General features: G+C 34.2%; 2 protein-coding genes across 2 annotated transcripts; both read left to right on the top strand.

The window, feature by feature from the left end:
• The first annotated feature begins 943 nt into the window (after nucleotides 1-943).
• Nucleotides 944-10,475, top strand: LOC105211692 (uncharacterized). Its single transcript, XM_054235167.1, has 3 exons — nucleotides 944-1,165; nucleotides 6,356-6,649; nucleotides 9,817-10,475. The coding sequence occupies exons 2-3, from the start codon at nucleotides 6,432-6,434 to the stop codon at nucleotides 9,827-9,829; spliced, it is 231 nt and encodes a 76-aa protein (XP_054091142.1). The 5' UTR covers nucleotides 944-1,165; nucleotides 6,356-6,431; the 3' UTR covers nucleotides 9,830-10,475.
• Nucleotides 10,476-12,337: 1,862 nt separating this feature from the next.
• On the top strand, nucleotides 12,338-18,441 carry LOC105211691 (uncharacterized). The gene is made up of 7 exons (XM_054233518.1): nucleotides 12,338-13,966; nucleotides 14,044-14,736; nucleotides 14,895-15,204; nucleotides 15,711-16,984; nucleotides 17,046-17,735; nucleotides 17,804-18,156; nucleotides 18,305-18,441. The coding sequence occupies exons 1-6, from the start codon at nucleotides 12,525-12,527 to the stop codon at nucleotides 18,153-18,155; spliced, it is 4,761 nt and encodes a 1,586-aa protein (XP_054089493.1). The 5' UTR covers nucleotides 12,338-12,524; the 3' UTR covers nucleotide 18,156; nucleotides 18,305-18,441.
• Nucleotides 18,442-18,481: the final 40 nt, after the last annotated feature.

The raw sequence follows: 18,481 nt of genomic DNA, 5'->3' as shown, positions 1-18,481 counted from the left end.
TAATGCCAATATAACCAAATTTAATTTTATTCTTGAATGATCGGTATTGAGATGTTAATCTAACAACAGACAACTGATGGAAAAACTTATAGTTTAAAAATTTGCCTTTCTTGAGAACAAAAAGAGAAAAATTTAACTGTAAATTAAAATATCAATATGACAAATTCAATCAAAGAAAAACCCTAACCTATAAGTCTGGTTTTTAAGAAAAATTAAAATGTAGCCTATTTCTTTGCTTATAATCGGGATTATACGACTTGCTCTCTCACATCACTAACTTTTAATTATCAAAATGTCAGTGTATTTACATTTTAGATATTATAGCTATATTTTCACAGCGCGCTCTTGCTCTTAATGTAATGCTCTCATGCATTTTGGTGTGCTCATAGTTTGCGCTCACAATTTGCGATCGTTATGGTTTCTTTAAGGGGGCGCGCCCTCTTCATAAGTAGAAAGGTGTACATAAATACTACTTATATATCTAAGTATGTGTACATAAATTAATAAATAAACTCGTATCCATACTTACTCGTATGCAAATTTTAATAGCTGTTTAATGGCATTATAACCAAACAACGACACAAAGTAGCGAGTAGGCTCTGTCTTGTGGCGGAGATATCGTGTTTTCTGCACGCACGCCTGTATGCACATATGTAGATATATAACTTATATACATTTGCACACATTTACCTGCATATATAGCCTTACAATGCCGCTTTTTAGTTTCGTTGTGCAGCGAAAGAGTGGCTAAAGCATAAATAAAAATGTACGTATAAAAACCCGATCAAAACAAAATCGAAAACTAAATGCAATGTTTTAACGGAAAACATGAAATGAAACTAAAATAAAAGTAATAAAATGTAAAAAAAATCAATTGAGCGCCATACTGCCACGGAGCGTCGGTGAAGAAGTGCGCGGCGACAACTATAAAAGCGCCAGACGCGACAAGCGACCGTTCAGTTGCGGCGGTGAACGAGTCAGCGAGCGCACAAAATCAAGCAATAAACTAACTAAAATCTGTTTGGGAAACCTAATAATAAATAATAATAAAAACACAGCACGCGCTATTGATTATTGAAAACAAAAATACAGTAAAAACAAAGTGACTTTATCAGGCAAAGAAAAAAATTTAAAAAAAAAAAGAAAATAATAAAAATTCAATAAGGTGATTATTTCATTAAGCTGATAGTGATTTAGTGGCTTTGTGCTTGGTACTTTGCTATTTTTTTAGTGACTTACTAGCAAAGAAAAAAAAATAAATGTGTAGCATAGTGTAACCGTATGTTTTAGCAAGTTGCTGTAAATATGTATATTGAAAGTATATACATTTTAAAATAAAACTCGAAACCTTCAACTATTCATATGAGTATACACACATTTTGTGAAAATATTCACACGGCAAATAAATATTTACAAATTTACAGCGTGTGTTCTAAAGTAAACTTGAGTTTTTAAAAATAGCATAGTATATAGCTATATTTAAATATGTTATTTTAATGAGGTCAACTGCTTCGAAGATGTACTTATATATTACGTTGTGAAAGTTAACAATGATATAGAAATCTAACTTTGTCTGGACCTTGTATTCAATAGCCTATATTTAAGAAACCCAAAGATATCAAAATATAGCGATTGAGTTTAAAATATTCAGCTAAATTCCAGAAATTTAATTTTATAAATATGATATTTTCAAAACCAGGTCTGTTTATTGTAGGATCCTTAGTAATATCCAGCATTTAACTAACTGTTATCTTGATATATAAAATATTTACTTTTATAATTCCTGCTTAAAAATTAAAAAAATATATATATAATAACAATAACAAAATGAATCAGCTGTTGGTTGAGGAGAAATTTTAAATTTTTTCCGATTATATGTTCCCTGTGTTTCACAGCTTGAGATCCAATAACAAAAATGCTTATGTACCCACGAAAAGTTATATACATATACAGTGGAACTTCTCTAACTCGAATCACCATAAACCACAAATAAACTTCGAGTTAGAGAGACTTCGAGTTATAGAACTTTCATTAAAACATAACATTTTTCAGAAAGGCGTAAAATGTAGGTTTATACCCAGCCTTATTTATTTACTTCGCATAAAGTTTTATCTACATTAGTTAAAACCTGTATTCTGTAATTTTATTTTTTGCAGTTTGCTATTGTTTGGCTTTTGAAGTCTGTATCCCATGCCTTTGTGACTTGATTTATACAATCAATAAGTGTAATACCTTATTTGTTATTAATCTCGATACGATATAGAGGAACTCTTTTAAAATTCTGCCTCGATAGTAAAATTTTAAATTTTGTATTATACCCTGGTCGAAAAGTTCGATTTATGGAAGGAGATTTGTATGAAATTTGATTTCTATTGCCAATTCAAGAGTTAGAGTTATGGAGAACTTCGAGTTAGGGAAGTTTGAGTTATGAAAGAAAATTTGTATGCAATTTGATTTCTAAACACTATTGGCAGTTCAAAAGTTTGCATTATGGAGATCTTCGAGTTATAGAAGTACTATATATCTTCAAAATCCCAACGATATGACCGATTTCATATTGAAAAAGTTCGAACCTCAAACTCTTCAACCACAAAAATGACCCACTATATACAAATTTGTGTAAAAATAAAATGCAGATTTATGTTTGTTTGCTGAAATGCTCAGTGTACTTTGGAACGACTTTTGCATGACAATTATATATATTATATGCATAATTGTGTCTCTAATGATTTCATTATGTCGCACATATTTTTTTCTATTCTAATTTCAATGACAACAAACATTGTTTTAATGAACGCACACTACACTTTATTCGATTATTATTCATTGAGGACTATAATAAATTTTAATTGAAAGGCACTTATTTGCTGCAATAACTTGAATTTTTTATTACTTTTTGGATCAAGAATCATACAAATGTAATATTTTGAACTTACTTACTTAAAATAAAATCTACAACGTTTCTCTCATAAATTACGAAGCAGCATATCTTATATTGGAGTTAAATAAACTCCATGAAAGAGCTTAACCCAGATCTATTATTATTATTATTATTAAGGAGAGAGTAGATTTTTACTGTTAAAAAATAATAAAGCAATAATTAAATATTTTTTTGTTTAATTTGGTAAATTTATAAATATTTATTTGAGCTAAAAAAGTGCGAGAGCGCCGAACAAATAAGAGAGAGCAATTAACACTGAAATATACTTCATATGCTGCCGATAAGATTCGATTAGAATTTTCGCAGAATGTATATACATATGTAAATACAAATTCACGGTCACTTAATAGCGAGCGATAATACTTTGTGGTCATTGCTATGTTGCTTGAGTCTTAACAAATCACAAAAAGCATACTAATAAGCAATCATAATGGCCCGCTATAACCTCTTTGAATAGATAAAGCCTTCGTAAATTAACGGTTTATTTTCATATTTAGTGTAACTTGAAATTTTGCATTAACGGAAATCAACCATTTATTACAACCATAATTCCACCATACGAAGTAAAAGTATTTATTAAATTAAAGTTAAGTGCGCAATAGTAGCCGCCCCCCCAAAAGTAAATACTTGTAGATTTGTACTATGCACCTGCTTGATAACAATAAATTAACTGTTTGACTTTTTCATTATGCCACGCGAATTGATACACAAAAGACCAGTGCCACAGCAATAGCGACACCCACACTTACTTGGTGGCGTCAGCGGTGATAAGCGTTGTGAAAACACACATAATTTGCATTAACATGTTATATATACTAGAAGTAAATAATATTGCTTTATGTATGTATATGTGTATATGGCAAAAAATACGTAATTTCCTAAATGAAGTTGTGCGTTGCGAAAATCGTTTGGCGTTGAATTTATTCTACTTTCAACTGTATAAATATTGATCTTATCATCTGAAATGTGTAAAAAAAACTGTTATCACAGTATGAAAACAAAAATGCATACATACTTAAACACATATAAGTTTATAGAAGTATATATGTATGTTATTGGTAGAAAATCCAACATAGTATTGGTGCCGCTCAGAAGTTATTGAAGGCAAGAATTTGTGTATATATATATACAAGGCTTCGTGTGCAAGAACCTTGACGATCTACTCTGGTATGTAGATTACAAGAGAAGTTCAGAGCACCGTGTAAAAGTAAATAAACAGAGTCTAGTGTATAATTGCATGAAAAAAATATAATTGGTACGCAATTTCGAAATCAATTTATTCCTATATATTCTTGGTTTTATTAACCTCTACTTTTCAACTATTTTGAGTATTCTTCTTACAAATATTATGTTTTCTTGAGTACTTGAGACTTATGACTCAACAGACTAAACGTAGTTAGGGTTCTTCGAGGGGACATAGATAATAACACCTAATATTGAAGTAAAATATCAAATCAATTAAGATAATATTATCAATTGAGAGATATATTGAAAATCAAGAGCGTTTCTGCATTCGATTACGAAAATTTTATCAAATCTAAGTTAGGAAAACTTTTGAAAATTGTATTTTATTAATTTTTACAGTTATTTGTAATAAAGAGAAATCAAAAAATTATAAAATACTAGCAGACCCGGCCACACGTTTTTGTGGCAAGGTATACATTAAATTACGTTGGTCCAATCTTGGCTTCGGCGACGATATTGATTACTCGAGGTTACGCAGCAGGATGACAACTCACACTACTTTTAATTGTAAAGTGAGTGGTGATAGTAAGGCAATTTTAAATAGTTTGGGATAATTGACTACGCCATCCTGGTTTGTAGCTGTGTCAACCCTCCTGGACCGAAATTCTAAATTGTCGCTTTAAGATCATCGATATCTTTGTTTTTTTACCACCAATATAGGTCATTCAATCAGTCATTTATGGTTATCATATTGAGGTTTCATGTCAGGAAAACTTCTCTTTCAAGTCAATGAAGTGACAGAAATCTGTTGGAAATGTTATTAATCCATCGAGTTGTCAACAGCGACCCTACCATTTCCAACTGCTTCTACAATCGCAATTTGATATTATTGCAAAAACACGCATATGTTTGTTGTTAATTGGCGATTCTTTATGTGAAACCACAAATTATATGATTTTAGGCATGCGATTAGCCCGTCAATAACAGTTGATCCAGGAATAATTGGAAGAGTCTGGCGTAAATCACCTGCTAACAGAATCCTGGCTCCACCAAAAACGTTTATTGACAATCAAGATATTTTAAAGTCTAAGTCGGACTAATGCCGAATATCAGCCGTTTAGGCATGATAGAGCAAAACTCCCAGCAAAAACCATAAAAAAAATCACTAATTCAATTCAGTTTTCTGCCTACTGCCTACCCACTAAGAACGATGGCGTGATTATTTATAGCCTATGACCATTTCTAGGTTATCATCTATCACCATACCAAATTTCATCAAAATCCGTTCAGCCGTTTAGGCGTGAAAGAGTAACAGACAGACAGAGTTACTTTCGCATTTATAATATTATATCGATATTAATTAATTAATATTAATAATATGGATGTATTTTTCAAATCGAAAACATTGGTGAAAAAAATGTTTCGTATGCTCTTCTATTACGTTCCCTGGTCCTTGCTTTCTCTTTTCCACCTTGTCCACAGTTATAAGTGTGAAGTGTTGCCTACATTTAGGCGCATTAATGCAGATAAGCAAAGTCACATACCTGACAATGATAATGAAATGATAAGACTTAACTTGTGCGTAAAATTAGAATATGATATCAATTGTTGGGAAATACGTATTTTGAATATATTCATAGAAAGAATTGTAATAAAAAAATTACAACAAAGTATTAGAGTTAATTCTATTAAAAAAAAATGAAAATGAGGTTATTGAATAATGTGTATATCTAAAAGAATTTTTTTTTAATTTTATTAAAATTTCGAATTTTCAAAATAACACTTTTGAATCGCTTTCCTACAGGGTGTTATCTTTGATTAAATATATGTATGTATATATGCATATCTACACATATGGTTTTTCGTTTTCAAGCAAATAAATTATTAAATATGTACATATGTAAATTGAATAATTTTTAATTCCGTTATCGAACACTCCAAAAAATATTAAAAAATATATAAAAAATAAATTAAATTCAGCTGAAGTCCAAAAAAGTCAATTGACTTGATCAAAAATCAGCGATTTGCTTGCTGTGAGACTTGTTTTGTCAGCGCTAAAAAATTTTGATAATTTTGTTGTTTATTTTTCCCACTCAAAATAACCTGTAGCGCTTAGAAACACTAAAAATCTCGTATATAGCGAATGCTAAAAATAACCGAGTAAAAAAAAACAATAAACAAATAAAAAATACAATAAATTATTTAATTTTATTTTATTTACTTTTGCAGGGGCTCGTCCAAGTGCACGAATTTATAATACATATTGTGAGAGAACGGTGAATAACAAACTAATTGTTCAAGCAGCATGGAGAACGTTAGAACTTTTTTCGCTGGACACAATAAAGACGGCACATTGACAAACAATCAGCGAAACGGTGGACTTAATTTATTTAATGGACGCATCATGCCGACTGGCATGAGCAGTGGTCTACAGAGCAACATGAGTCCGCACATCGGAGGGGTGAATGACAAAACACATCACGAAGTGAAGCGGAAAGATAACGACAATTACTTCTATATAATGTAAGTATTGCTTGAGTACAGCTTGAGAGGAGGCTTGTGATGTTTTTTTGTACTTATTCAGAGATCGGAGGGTTTTATTTTCATTTAATCATCATACCAATTATCGATAAATTTTGCGCATATCCAATGATAATCCATTAGTAAAATTTTACATTAATCGCTTCAAATTTGACAACTAATTCAAATTCGTATATGTTTCGCGGTCTGTAAACTAAAGTGAATAAAAACATGTTGACAGGGATTTCTGGTTTACTTTAGAGTCTCATAACAAACATATAAAAATAGAAAAGCGCTAAAATTAAATTTAACAAGAAAAAACGATCTGATTAATTTCTTCGGAGATTATATTATTATCTTAAGCAGTAATCCATGTCAAATTTCGGGAAGATACCACGTCAAATGCGTAAGTTTTCCATACAAGCCCTTGATTCTGATCGTTCGGTTTATATGGCTGCTATATGCTATAGTGCACCGATCTGAACAATTTTTTCGGAGATTAAATTATTTCAATTAACAATAACTCACACCAAATTTCGTGAAGATATGTAGTAAAATGCGGAAGTTTTCCATACAAGCCATTGATTCCGATCGTTAAGTTTGTATGGCAGCTATATGATATAGTGGTCCGATCTGAACAATTTTTTCGGAGATTAAATTATTTCTATGAGAAATAACTCACACCAAATTTCGTGAAGATATGTTGTAAAATGCGGAAGTTTTCCATACAAACCCTTGATTCCGATCGTTCGGTTTGTATGGCAGCTATATGATATAGTGGTCCGATATCGGCAGTTCCGACAAATGAGTAGCTTCTTGAAGAGAAAATAACATCTGCAAAATTTCAAAACCATATCTTAAAAATCGACTGGCTAAATCGACTCAGTTCAACATACTGATCATTTATATATATACTTTATAGGCCCTCCGACGCTTCCTTCTGGGTTTTACAAACTTGATGACAAACTTAATATACCCTGTTCAGGGTATAAAAATGTTGTAGTAAACTGTCTAAATGTCAGGACCTTACCCACATACATACATATATACACATAACAAGCTGTTAAATGTTTAAATTCAGCCAATTTGTGTATAATTACAACAAAACAATGTTGGAACGCGCAAAACCAGTTCCCAAAACAAAACAAAAGCTGAATTATAGTTATGTTCTCATATGTATGTAAGCAACTATGTACATTTTCGCACATACCTTTATATATAAAATATACAATCCACCAATGTCAGCTCCAAGCGATTTATTTTGTTAAAATGTCTCATTTTTATTATAAAGCTATGTTGCCTGCATCAACGCGTTTGAAAGTGAAACGAGTTAATAACAAGCAAAATATTCTGTAAATTTATGTAGTCCAAACGCATAATATGTGTCTAACCGCATATGGTTGTCTGTGTGTATGTGCACGAATAAAGACATTACCTTGAAAGTCGAACTCAGTGACTTAGCATAGAGTGGCAATAAAGTTTGATATTATATACTTGTATCTAGAATTTATTTAAAAACAAACAAATCCGGTTTTTATTGTTTTCATACAAAAAACAAAGTAGTTGGCAAGTTAGCAATAAATGTTAAGTAACTTATATTAATGGCAATTCGAATGCTTATTCAACACTCAATTGGACGTAAGAGTTTACAAGTTTGCGCTACGGTACATGCAAGAATAGATTTATGTTTGAGACATCTATTGAGATATCTTTTGGAGGTTTCAAACGTTAGAAGATTTAAAAAATCTCCAAACAAAATTTAAAATTTTCCAACAAATTTCTAAAATTAAAATGGGACCTGATTTTCAAAAACTTCACGAAACGATGATGTCGATTCTATAGCTGTATAAATAGAGTTGGATTAGTTACACTATTTCAAACTCAAGACCTATTGTTCTGACTTTGATGATCTCTTCGCCGCCTTGAGTAATATAATAAATATTAAAACATCGGAAAGTTGACTTTTAAAAAATAATCTAGAGAATTTTTAGAAAACACTCGATTCAATATGTAAACGAAAATATAATGGAATAATCCCGGCAGTTGTTGATATAGCGGCAGAAAACATTCGCCAAATAATTTTGAGAAATGCTCGAGAAATGGCAGTCCTTGGCCGAAAAAAATTACGAAGTCCCGACGTTGTAATGGAATACCGGGATGAGATGGTATTTGGGTTAAACATTGAAACTCCAATATTTCGAAGACGATTAGAAAACACTGTTTTAAAAAAAAACCCAAAATTTCATTTTCAACAGTCTGCATGACGGCTCAGATCATTTATAATTCAAGCAGCATCTCGGAGTATCACTACCAGATTTCAAAATCGTTTAAGTTACACTTTCATGTGTGATTTTCACTCACTCACTCACTCCAAAACTGAGTTGACCTGCTGTAGCGCTACAAGACACACACTAAACATTGAGAAGAGTAAATGATCAAATGATCGTGTTGTTTGATTTTATCATTGATCAGTGGCAGGTGGCTGGCTATTACTTATTACTCACGTAAGCCTGCTGTTAAACACTCGCCCGTACGTTCTTAAAATCAGTTTAATGAAAACCTTCCACACCTACATAACTCTCTGAAAGTAACGAATATTTTGTATAACACAAAGCAGTCGTTGGTCATTGGTCAGTTCAACTTGGTTTATTACAACTGAAAAAGCCGAAAAGAACGCACGAAAATAATGCAAACAACAGACATAAAGTGAGTAAGTAAACAACTGCTAAGTATAGCTGCAGACTGTGGATTTACGCGTTTATTTTTGCTGCAATCGAGCGCGTCATTCATTTAAGAATTTAAAAAATTAAAAATATGTACCAATTACCCAAGTCTCTTGTATGCATATGTAGGTATGCGCGTGCAGCAAAAAAGTGATATGCACGCAGGCATGATTGTCTGTATGCATGTATGCAAGTTGGCATCGCAGTGAGTATAAAATCGAAATGCCAAAGTGAATGCTAGTCATTTTCGGTTCCTGCTCAAGAACGGGTGTGTCCGAAACTCAGGCAGAAATTTGCATTTATATACACTTGAATACAAAAGTATACACGCATATGTATGTATGTAGTGTAGTAAGGGTTCACATTCTAAATTAGTATAAGAAATGAAATAATTATTTAAATTTCATTTATTTTAATTTTAATTTTAACTCTTATTTCTAATTTCAGGTGGCGCTCCTAAGTCAAGTCCCACCACGTGCCTGTAACTACACATTGCATTGAAAATCTTTGTCTAAAGTTACCTGTATTCAACTTATACAATTTCTACGATGCACAAATGCGCATAAATTAAATTACATTTAATTAAATTAAAAAAAAAAAAACAAATTGTGGACGCTTGCAGTCTTTTTGGAGCTGCAGAAATTTGTATATGCTAGTGATATTAGTTTTAGCAAAACTGCTTTCATTCAATTAAAAAGAACGGTACTAACAGGGAATAAGCAGGACTTGCGACCGAACATTTTTAATAAAAAATAAATCTAAATAGAAATTATTAAAAATTATATACGCTCCATCCATGGATCCATTCACCATACTGACCATCATCTATTGGCTAGTTTTGGCACTACTATTCGGTCCCATATTGTTCTTTGTATGCATTTATTTACCTGAATTACCTGTTAGATATATAAAACGCATTCGAACATAAAATCTGCAATTAGACGAGTATTTTTTTCATACATATTTACATATGTATGTCATTATATACAACTACTTAAATGTAAGCAATCAATAAATTTATATATTTTTTATTGTTAACTTAATTAAATTTAATACATATTTCTCTTAAAATAAATGTTAATGTTCAAAAATGCATTTAAATACAATTTTGTTGTTTTTTATTCTTATAATATACAAAAAAAACTAGTCGAAGGAATCTAGCTGTCTTCGATGCACTAAAACAGAGTTTGCTCTCTCTGACTCTCGAACAAACAACTGGTATAAGTCGCTTAGACTGGCATAAAGAAATACACGTAGAAGCTGTCTTATATTTGTTAAAATATAAATTGCGATTCGAATAAGCAACTGGTATAAATCTTATAAACTGGTATAATTAAATAGATAGAGAATAACGAGTGTTTATATAACATTCTAGAGGCCCGAATGGCCCGAAAAGTGACTTCAGTCTTTAACAAGATTTATAGATTATTAAGTAATATATTTTCTGCTGAGACTATAGTTAAATTCTAGTCACTCACTGCTTAATTAAGGTGTGTTTATACCAGTTCAAAAATAGATATTTTTGTGATACGTAAAATTTTTTCAATATCTGCTTTTGCTGGAAATTCTGCCATTTCATTGTTATTAGTATTGTACTGAGTTCATTATCTTATCTTAAATAAAAATATTTCACGTTAATAAAATATCATCAATATCTAAATTTGCTGTTGACGTTTAGATATTCCAAATTAACATTGCGAAAAACGAACTGATTAGTTAAACCTCGCCCACCAGCGGCGCTAAGTTTCTACACGTTTTTCGCTTTCAAGCGCATTTCCGGCACGGGGTCGTATATTACAAAAAATTATAAGAAAGGAAAAGCTTTACGAATACACTGTAACAATTTCACGAATGTTTACTCGTAAATCCATTTAAATGTTTTAATGAACTTTTGTTTACATCCATACGTTCATACTAAAATATAAAAGTTTGTTCAACTCGCTTGTGAATGAACAAATTCAAAATTTTGTGATTTAGCTTCCAAGTGCTGAGCGCCTAGTGCGATGAGTACAGGTGAACGTGCCTTTGTAGTAGATATATTTAGATCGTGTGTCTGTCGTTTTTTTCTTTTATTATTTTTATGAACTCGAAAGCATGCAGTATGAGATAATAAACTGAACTAATAATATAGAAATCGCTAAGGTTAGACATGTTCCTATGAGCTTGTCGATTTTCGTTTGTTAAAAGCTCACACTTCGTTGCTTTTTCGTGGATTCTTGGACAAAAACAATACTGTAACGATGCCCCAGCCATCATATTCGTCAAATTTGGCTCCGTGTGACGTTTTCCAATTCCAAAAATAAAGAGAAACTCAAAACCGTCGTTTTACAAGCATAGATGAAATCGCAGAAAGAGCCAAGGCTATTCCAAAAATTGAGTTTGAGAAGAGTTTCGACGATTGGGAGAAGCGCTGGCATAAGTGCATAATATCGGAACTATGAAAACTATTCAAAAATACGTTTTTTGAATATAGGAATATTCCCGTTATTTTTTGAACATACCTCCTATATGATATAGGCTCACTCAACAGCAAATACCGACGAGCTCAGTACTTGTATTAGGAAATCGAGATGCTGTGAGGGTAAGTTCATGACATCAGGACCTGAGATTTGGATAGCTTTGGAATCTCACTCTAGAAAATCATATGTGACCTGGTCTACGAAAAGGGAGCTAACGTGCGAAAACTAGTTTTCTGGGAAACAGCTGTTAAAAATAAACAACAACTCAAAAAAAAAAACTCGAATCAACTAAAAAGTGAAATTTGATTTTTTGACACCTAAGTCCCCTTTCCGCAGCCCAGGTCAGATATAATGCAGACCAGCTAATAATAACAACAAATAAGAAATCGATAACGGTACGATATACAATATCCAACTTTTGTAGATTGCCACTTTACTTCAAACAAATTTCTTACCAACATGATCAAATTTTGTAAAAAATTTACGATTTCAAAAATTATGACAGACCAACAATAGAACTTTAAAAGACCACTCATATTTTTTATATATATATTTTTTACAGATTTTTTTACAGATTTTTATATAATTTTTATATACTTTTTTAATATTTTTATACGCGTTCAAATTTGGAAGAATACCAAGTTCCAACAGAATCGAACTGCAGGCTAAATTCCGTAATAACCAAACGGCAGGGAAATGCAAAACCCACGTTTGGGTAGTGTGATTCAACCCGTTCCCAGTAAAGAGGAAAATAAGCCAAAATTATCGGAAACCTATTTGAAATGCATGCAAGAGAGCAGTATAGGTGTTTTCCCGGAAGATAAGGGTGCTCTGAATGCTTATGAAGTGTATAAAAGCTCACCGGAGACGAGGTTACTAAAAAGTGAGGCCGATAAAAAAAGAATATATGCTGACGCGCTTTTACACCCGCCCGGCTTCGCACCCTTATGGTATTTATGCGCAAAAGCGTTAGCAAAAATGTACGAGCCCAATGAACTCGTTGATTTTATTGAAAACGATCCCTTAATAATGAGAAGCTACTATGAAGCACTGGATATTGATCTACCTTTGGAGAAGTGTTACTATATAGATGATGAGCAATACTGGAAGCGTTATGTTTTGGCTCGTCACAAAGATCCGAGTTTGCAAGTTAAGCAAATCGATTGGAAAAGTAAGGGCATTACGATGAAATTAGAGAAATACATACAGCAATTAAGTGCGGAATATTGGGATGAAGCAGCAACTGAGAGTTTATCTGAAAAAATCAAATTTTACGTAACAGACCTACATATCGAACATTTGCGACTGATAGAGGAGCGCAACCTACTGAAACATGTGAAACGCGACGACATATGTACTTCATCTGGTTCATCTACGACTATTGCAAGTAGTGAGGAAGAGCAGCAGCAGCTCGAGTTGGCGGCGGAGGAGGAGGACATTGATACGAAGAGTGAAGAAAGCAGGAAGAGCAGCATGCGTACTTCCCATACTAGTTCAAACAAACATGTTTTTTTGGGTCCAACAATGAAAGAGTATACCTACAAACAACCCACAGGTTACTACAGGGGAATGGCAAGTGCAGCGAGTGTTTACTCGACTTGGAATTACGATTTGAAATCAATGCATAGTACGTGGATGGACGCTTATGATGCTGAGCTTGAAGATAAACTAATAAGGAACGAAAAGAGAATAGCACAACGTGTAAGACGACAAAAGCGGGCGGAGTGTAAGGAACGTAAGCGTATCTTGGCAGAGCAGGCGAAAATTGAGTTCGAGGCAGCGGAAAAGGCGGCCGAGGAAAAGGCTGCGAAGGATAGACTGGAGAAACGAAGAGCAGAGAGAGATCGAAAAAAAGGTGATGTTGAAATGATCAGTGTATTCGATATGGATGTTGAACCGCCAACAGATGATGATAGTGTTGCGTCGAAAGCGCTAAATAAAGAAAAAATTAAGCAACTTCAGGTGGCAATGAGAGATCCAGCGATTGCAGATTATTGCCATCATGTGGATCTGCGTTTGCTGAAATATTTTCCATTTTTGACCTCCTTGTACATTCAGTTTAACGGCCCACTGCCACCAGCAAAATTTGAGGACTGGCATTTTCATGTCAGTACGCGCGACATGGAACGTTTGGCTGAGTGAGTTGGAAAAAAATTGCAAACAAACCTAGTGAATCAAATATTATTTCAAATTTATTTTTATTTTTTAAACGCAGGGGTCTCAGAAGTTTAGGTGGTCTGAAAGTCTTTAGTCTACGCAATAGTCGTTTGAATGCAAATAAACTATTCATACTCACCAGAAGTCTGAAGACTATACACACCTTGAAGAGTGTTGACTTCAGCTATGATCAATTGAAGGATGATTGCGGCGAGGGCCTGCATGAACTTTTCCAAAGAACTACCTCTATAATATCCCTCGATCTGACCGGTAATGAGCTCGGCGCTAATGCTATTTGCGATTTGGCGCGGGCACTCGGTGGCTACGAGGGTTACTGTCAGTACTTGAGTTTGGCACACAGCACCATTAACACAGACGCGTTCAGACTCTTCTGCTTGCATATTGCAAATACAACGCAGGTGCGGGAATTATGCCTACGCGGTGCAATACTCTCACAAGAGGGAATACAAAGTTGTATTGCACAGGAGCTGATACCGCATTCTAAAGTATTGCGGGGCATTGATTTGTCGGGCGTTGTAATCAATAACGATGTTGCATGTGAAATACTAAAGGCATTAAGGAATAACTACAAAATACGGAAATTTGATGTGCGCGGTTGTGACTTACCTGCCGATTTGGAGGTCGATTTCGAAATTCTCACTAGAAGAAATAAATTTCTCTTTCTGTATCCAGCAATTGGCGATAGAAGGATATCTATCGAGGATATCGATGAATCTATCAAAAGAACAAAGTATGCAAAATCATTACACCGTTAAATTTGTAGATGATTACCCTGTAGAACTTTCAGTTTATCTCGATATACACTCCTTGGCATTTTTTCAACTGAGTTCTACTTGGTACTTTTAGAAATTTGACCAAGTAACGCATATAATTTTTGTAATCTTTCAGAAACAAAATCCTTTTACGTGCAATAGAAGCAGTAGAAAGGAGAGAAGAGTGCTTGAACTTGCGTCCGAATTTATTTCATCGTGATAGTGAGGCTGTAAGTTCTATTTTTAATTTCCATCTAGAACCAGCACATTTAGAAGATGAAGACGTCGGCGAAGAGGAAGCGGAAGAGGAATCATTGGAAGAAGAGGAGTCAAGTTCGATAACAAAACCAAAATTTCAATTTGAAGATCCAAATACATTTGAAAAGAATGAAATTATGTCACGTTTCTGGTATTTTGATATACCAAGGGGACCACATCCCAATTACTAACTAAAATATGCGAATTTGTATATTTTGAAATTGTATATATAATACGGTAAACATTTTATAATAACTCTGAACCATAAATTAATAAAATAATACATTTTTGATTCTAAAAACAAATATATGTGGTTTGTAATCCTTTAAGAAATTTGGCTTGAGAAGAGGCTTGAAAAGGTATAATTTAATCTCAACAATTTTTAGATGAATGTGGTTAAGCGAATACATATGTTCTCTCGACCATATCTCGGTCCATCTCTCGGTCCAGACCTTGATCTAACACCCATTGTAAAACGTTTGCCTCCTTTTCTATTCTATTACAGAAACTTTTCTCTTGTACACATATTCAAATCTTATAAAACTTGTCACAATTAGATATTTTTGAAGACTTGTCATCTCTTACTAATTACTAAAAAACTCTGTCGATAGATAAATATATTTTTGAAGAAATCAAATATCGTTTTATTTAATTTGAATATTAAAGAAATATATATATTTTTAGTAGTAAATAAACCAAAATGGAGGAGATAAAAGAGGAAGTTAAGACGGATTACTTTAATCCCATACGCATGAATACTTTGGGTTTACCACAAGAACATGACCTATTGATAGCATACGATGTTTACCGACCATCATGGGAGACGCTCGCGTTGAAGTCAGAACAGGGGCGCACCGTGTACGCCGAAATTTTCATCGAGAATCCTAAGTTGGGTCCACTGAGGGATCTGTGTACACGCGCCTTGACACAGGCCCACACACCGAAGCAATTGCCACTAATATCTGGGGATCCGTTGAAATTACGTCTGTACTACGATTCGCTACGCTTGGATTTACCATTGGAAGAATGCTATGACATTACCGACGAGAAATACTGGCGACGTTTTGTATTGTCCAAACATGAGAATATTACATTGACTTTCAAAAAAGAATACAACTGGCGTAGTCTTGGATTATCTATGAAATTTGTGGAATTGGTGGAAGCGTGTCCGGCCGAGTATTTTCCTATAGATGAAATGCAACCAATAGCTTTAAAAATAAAGGATTATGTCGACGAAATGCACATACGTAAATTACAATCGATGACGGAGAGGTTTTTTAATGAGCACATACATCTCGATGATTCTGAAGAGTCCGAAAGCGATTCAACGGATGTAGAATCAATGACGGTGACGCCACGTTCTACTATGTCCGCTTCGGAAGAAGAGATGGGTTCCGAGGAAGAGGAGTTGAAATCGAAACGTGGCACCACTAAGACTATGGCTGTTAAAGAAACAAGAAGAGATAGCGCAGAAGAAGAGATACCAGAGGTATATAAAACGGAAGAAGAATTGCAATGGGAACGTATGCATGAGGAAATCATGGCAGAACGTAAAGAACGTACGCGTGTATTGAGAGAGGCGCAAGAGAAACGGCGTTTCGAACGACAAAAAATACGACGCGTACGAGAATCACAGAAAACAATGACACCACCTCCTGATGAGGAGCCTGTAGTTGGTAAAAAGAAGAAAAAATTCAGAGCAAAGGGTGTTTTCGATATGGTTGTTGAACCGCCGGAGGAGGATGAAGAGCACTTGGTGGTCGATCGGCGAAATTTGGAACGTCAACTGAAGACTATGAAGAAGCTCGTTTATCCGACCAGGCTATGTCATCATGTGAGCTTACGTTTTCTGCGCTTTTTTGAGAATCTAGTCACTTTCACTATAGAGTTTCGCGGTCCGGATATGAAACGTGACTTTCACGAAAGACACCTGAAGTTCTCTTACGCCGATATGGAGGGGCTGGCTTAGTGAGTTGCGCGTTCCATGCGTAATTAACATTGGATTAATTCCCATTTTTATTGTTTCCAGTGGTATCTCGTTTCTGCAAAAGCTTAAGACATTCCGTCTACGTTCCAGCTATATGGATGCCCGAAAATTATATATACTCGCCAAGTCACTGAAATGCTTGCAGAGCATAGAAACTATTGATTTCGGTTACGATTGCTTGGGTGATGATTGCGGTTTAGGTTTGTTTGAGTTATTCCGTCATACGGACACTATAAAATCGCTCGAACTGGAGCATAATTCGATTGGTGCACATGCTTTGCACTTTTTGGCGATCGGTCTTAGCCAATATGCTGGCAAATTGGAATATCTCGGTCTAGCTGGCAATCCGCTGGGTGAACGTGGTCTACACGAGCTCAGCACAAAGGTTCTCGGTACACAAAACATCACACAATTGAATGTGCGTACTTCACAGATGACCGAATCGGCGATTATTTGCTGCATCGCCAATGAATTTCTAAAGCACCCGCCGCTCCGCTGGTTGGATCTGCGCGCAGTGCCCATTAGTGCGAAAGCTGGTGAAGAAATCTTGACTGTGTTGCAATACAACACCACCTTAATGCATTGTGATGTACGTAATTGCCTATTGGATGCCGATCTTGAAATCGATATAGATATAATTTTGAAACGCAATCACTATATTGCCGAGAATCCGTACTTGAATGATTACACGAAGACTATGGACGAGATTGATGCATTTGTCAACCGCATTAAGTGAGTGTGCACTGTGTGTGAGTCCAAGTGTGTAATATTGTTAACATGTACTGGGTTTTTCATTGCAGAAATCCGATTTTATTGCGCGCAATAGATGCTGTGGAGAAACGCGCTGAATGTTTAAAGAACCGTCCACCAGAATTTACACGAGACAGCGAGAAACAATACATAGAGGAAACGGAGAGTACAACAACACAACAAAATATCATATCTCTGACTAGGTCAATCACAAGCGCAGAACCACATATGTTGTCTACATCATCGTCTATCGACGTTGAATTAGAAAATGTGCCCTTCGTTTATGATCCAAATAGTTTTACCGAAGAAGAGTTCCTCGAGCATGTTTATCTACCTGGGGCGGGAGAACGTTATTTCTACTTTACGGAGTTGCAACAGCTGCGTTTGAGTCAAATAACTTAAGGTGAGCTGAAGAATATATGTGTAAATGTGTTTTAAGCTTAAGAAAAGCTTAAAAAAAACCAATACTTATATACTAACACATGAAAATCCCAAACCCATGCGATTAATCGATAACTAAAACAATTCTAATTCAATAAAAATTTCTATAGCAACTTTAATGCTTGACGACGAAAGCTAAAAGGCGAAACGAGTATCTAATCAAGGAAATGAAATGAAATGAGCAATAAATAAACAACGGCAAGAAAACATGAAAAGAGCAGTTGAAAGTCAACGAACGAAAGCAAAGAAAATGTTCAAAATATTAAAATCAAAATATGAAAAGTCAT

Source organism: Zeugodacus cucurbitae, chromosome 6, assembly GCF_028554725.1.
Source record: "Zeugodacus cucurbitae isolate PBARC_wt_2022May chromosome 6, idZeuCucr1.2, whole genome shotgun sequence".
NCBI classification, from domain to species: Eukaryota; Metazoa; Arthropoda; class Insecta; order Diptera; family Tephritidae; genus Zeugodacus; species Zeugodacus cucurbitae.
Note: the sequence above shows the minus strand (reverse complement) of the source record. Positions and strands in the feature narration are given on the sequence as shown.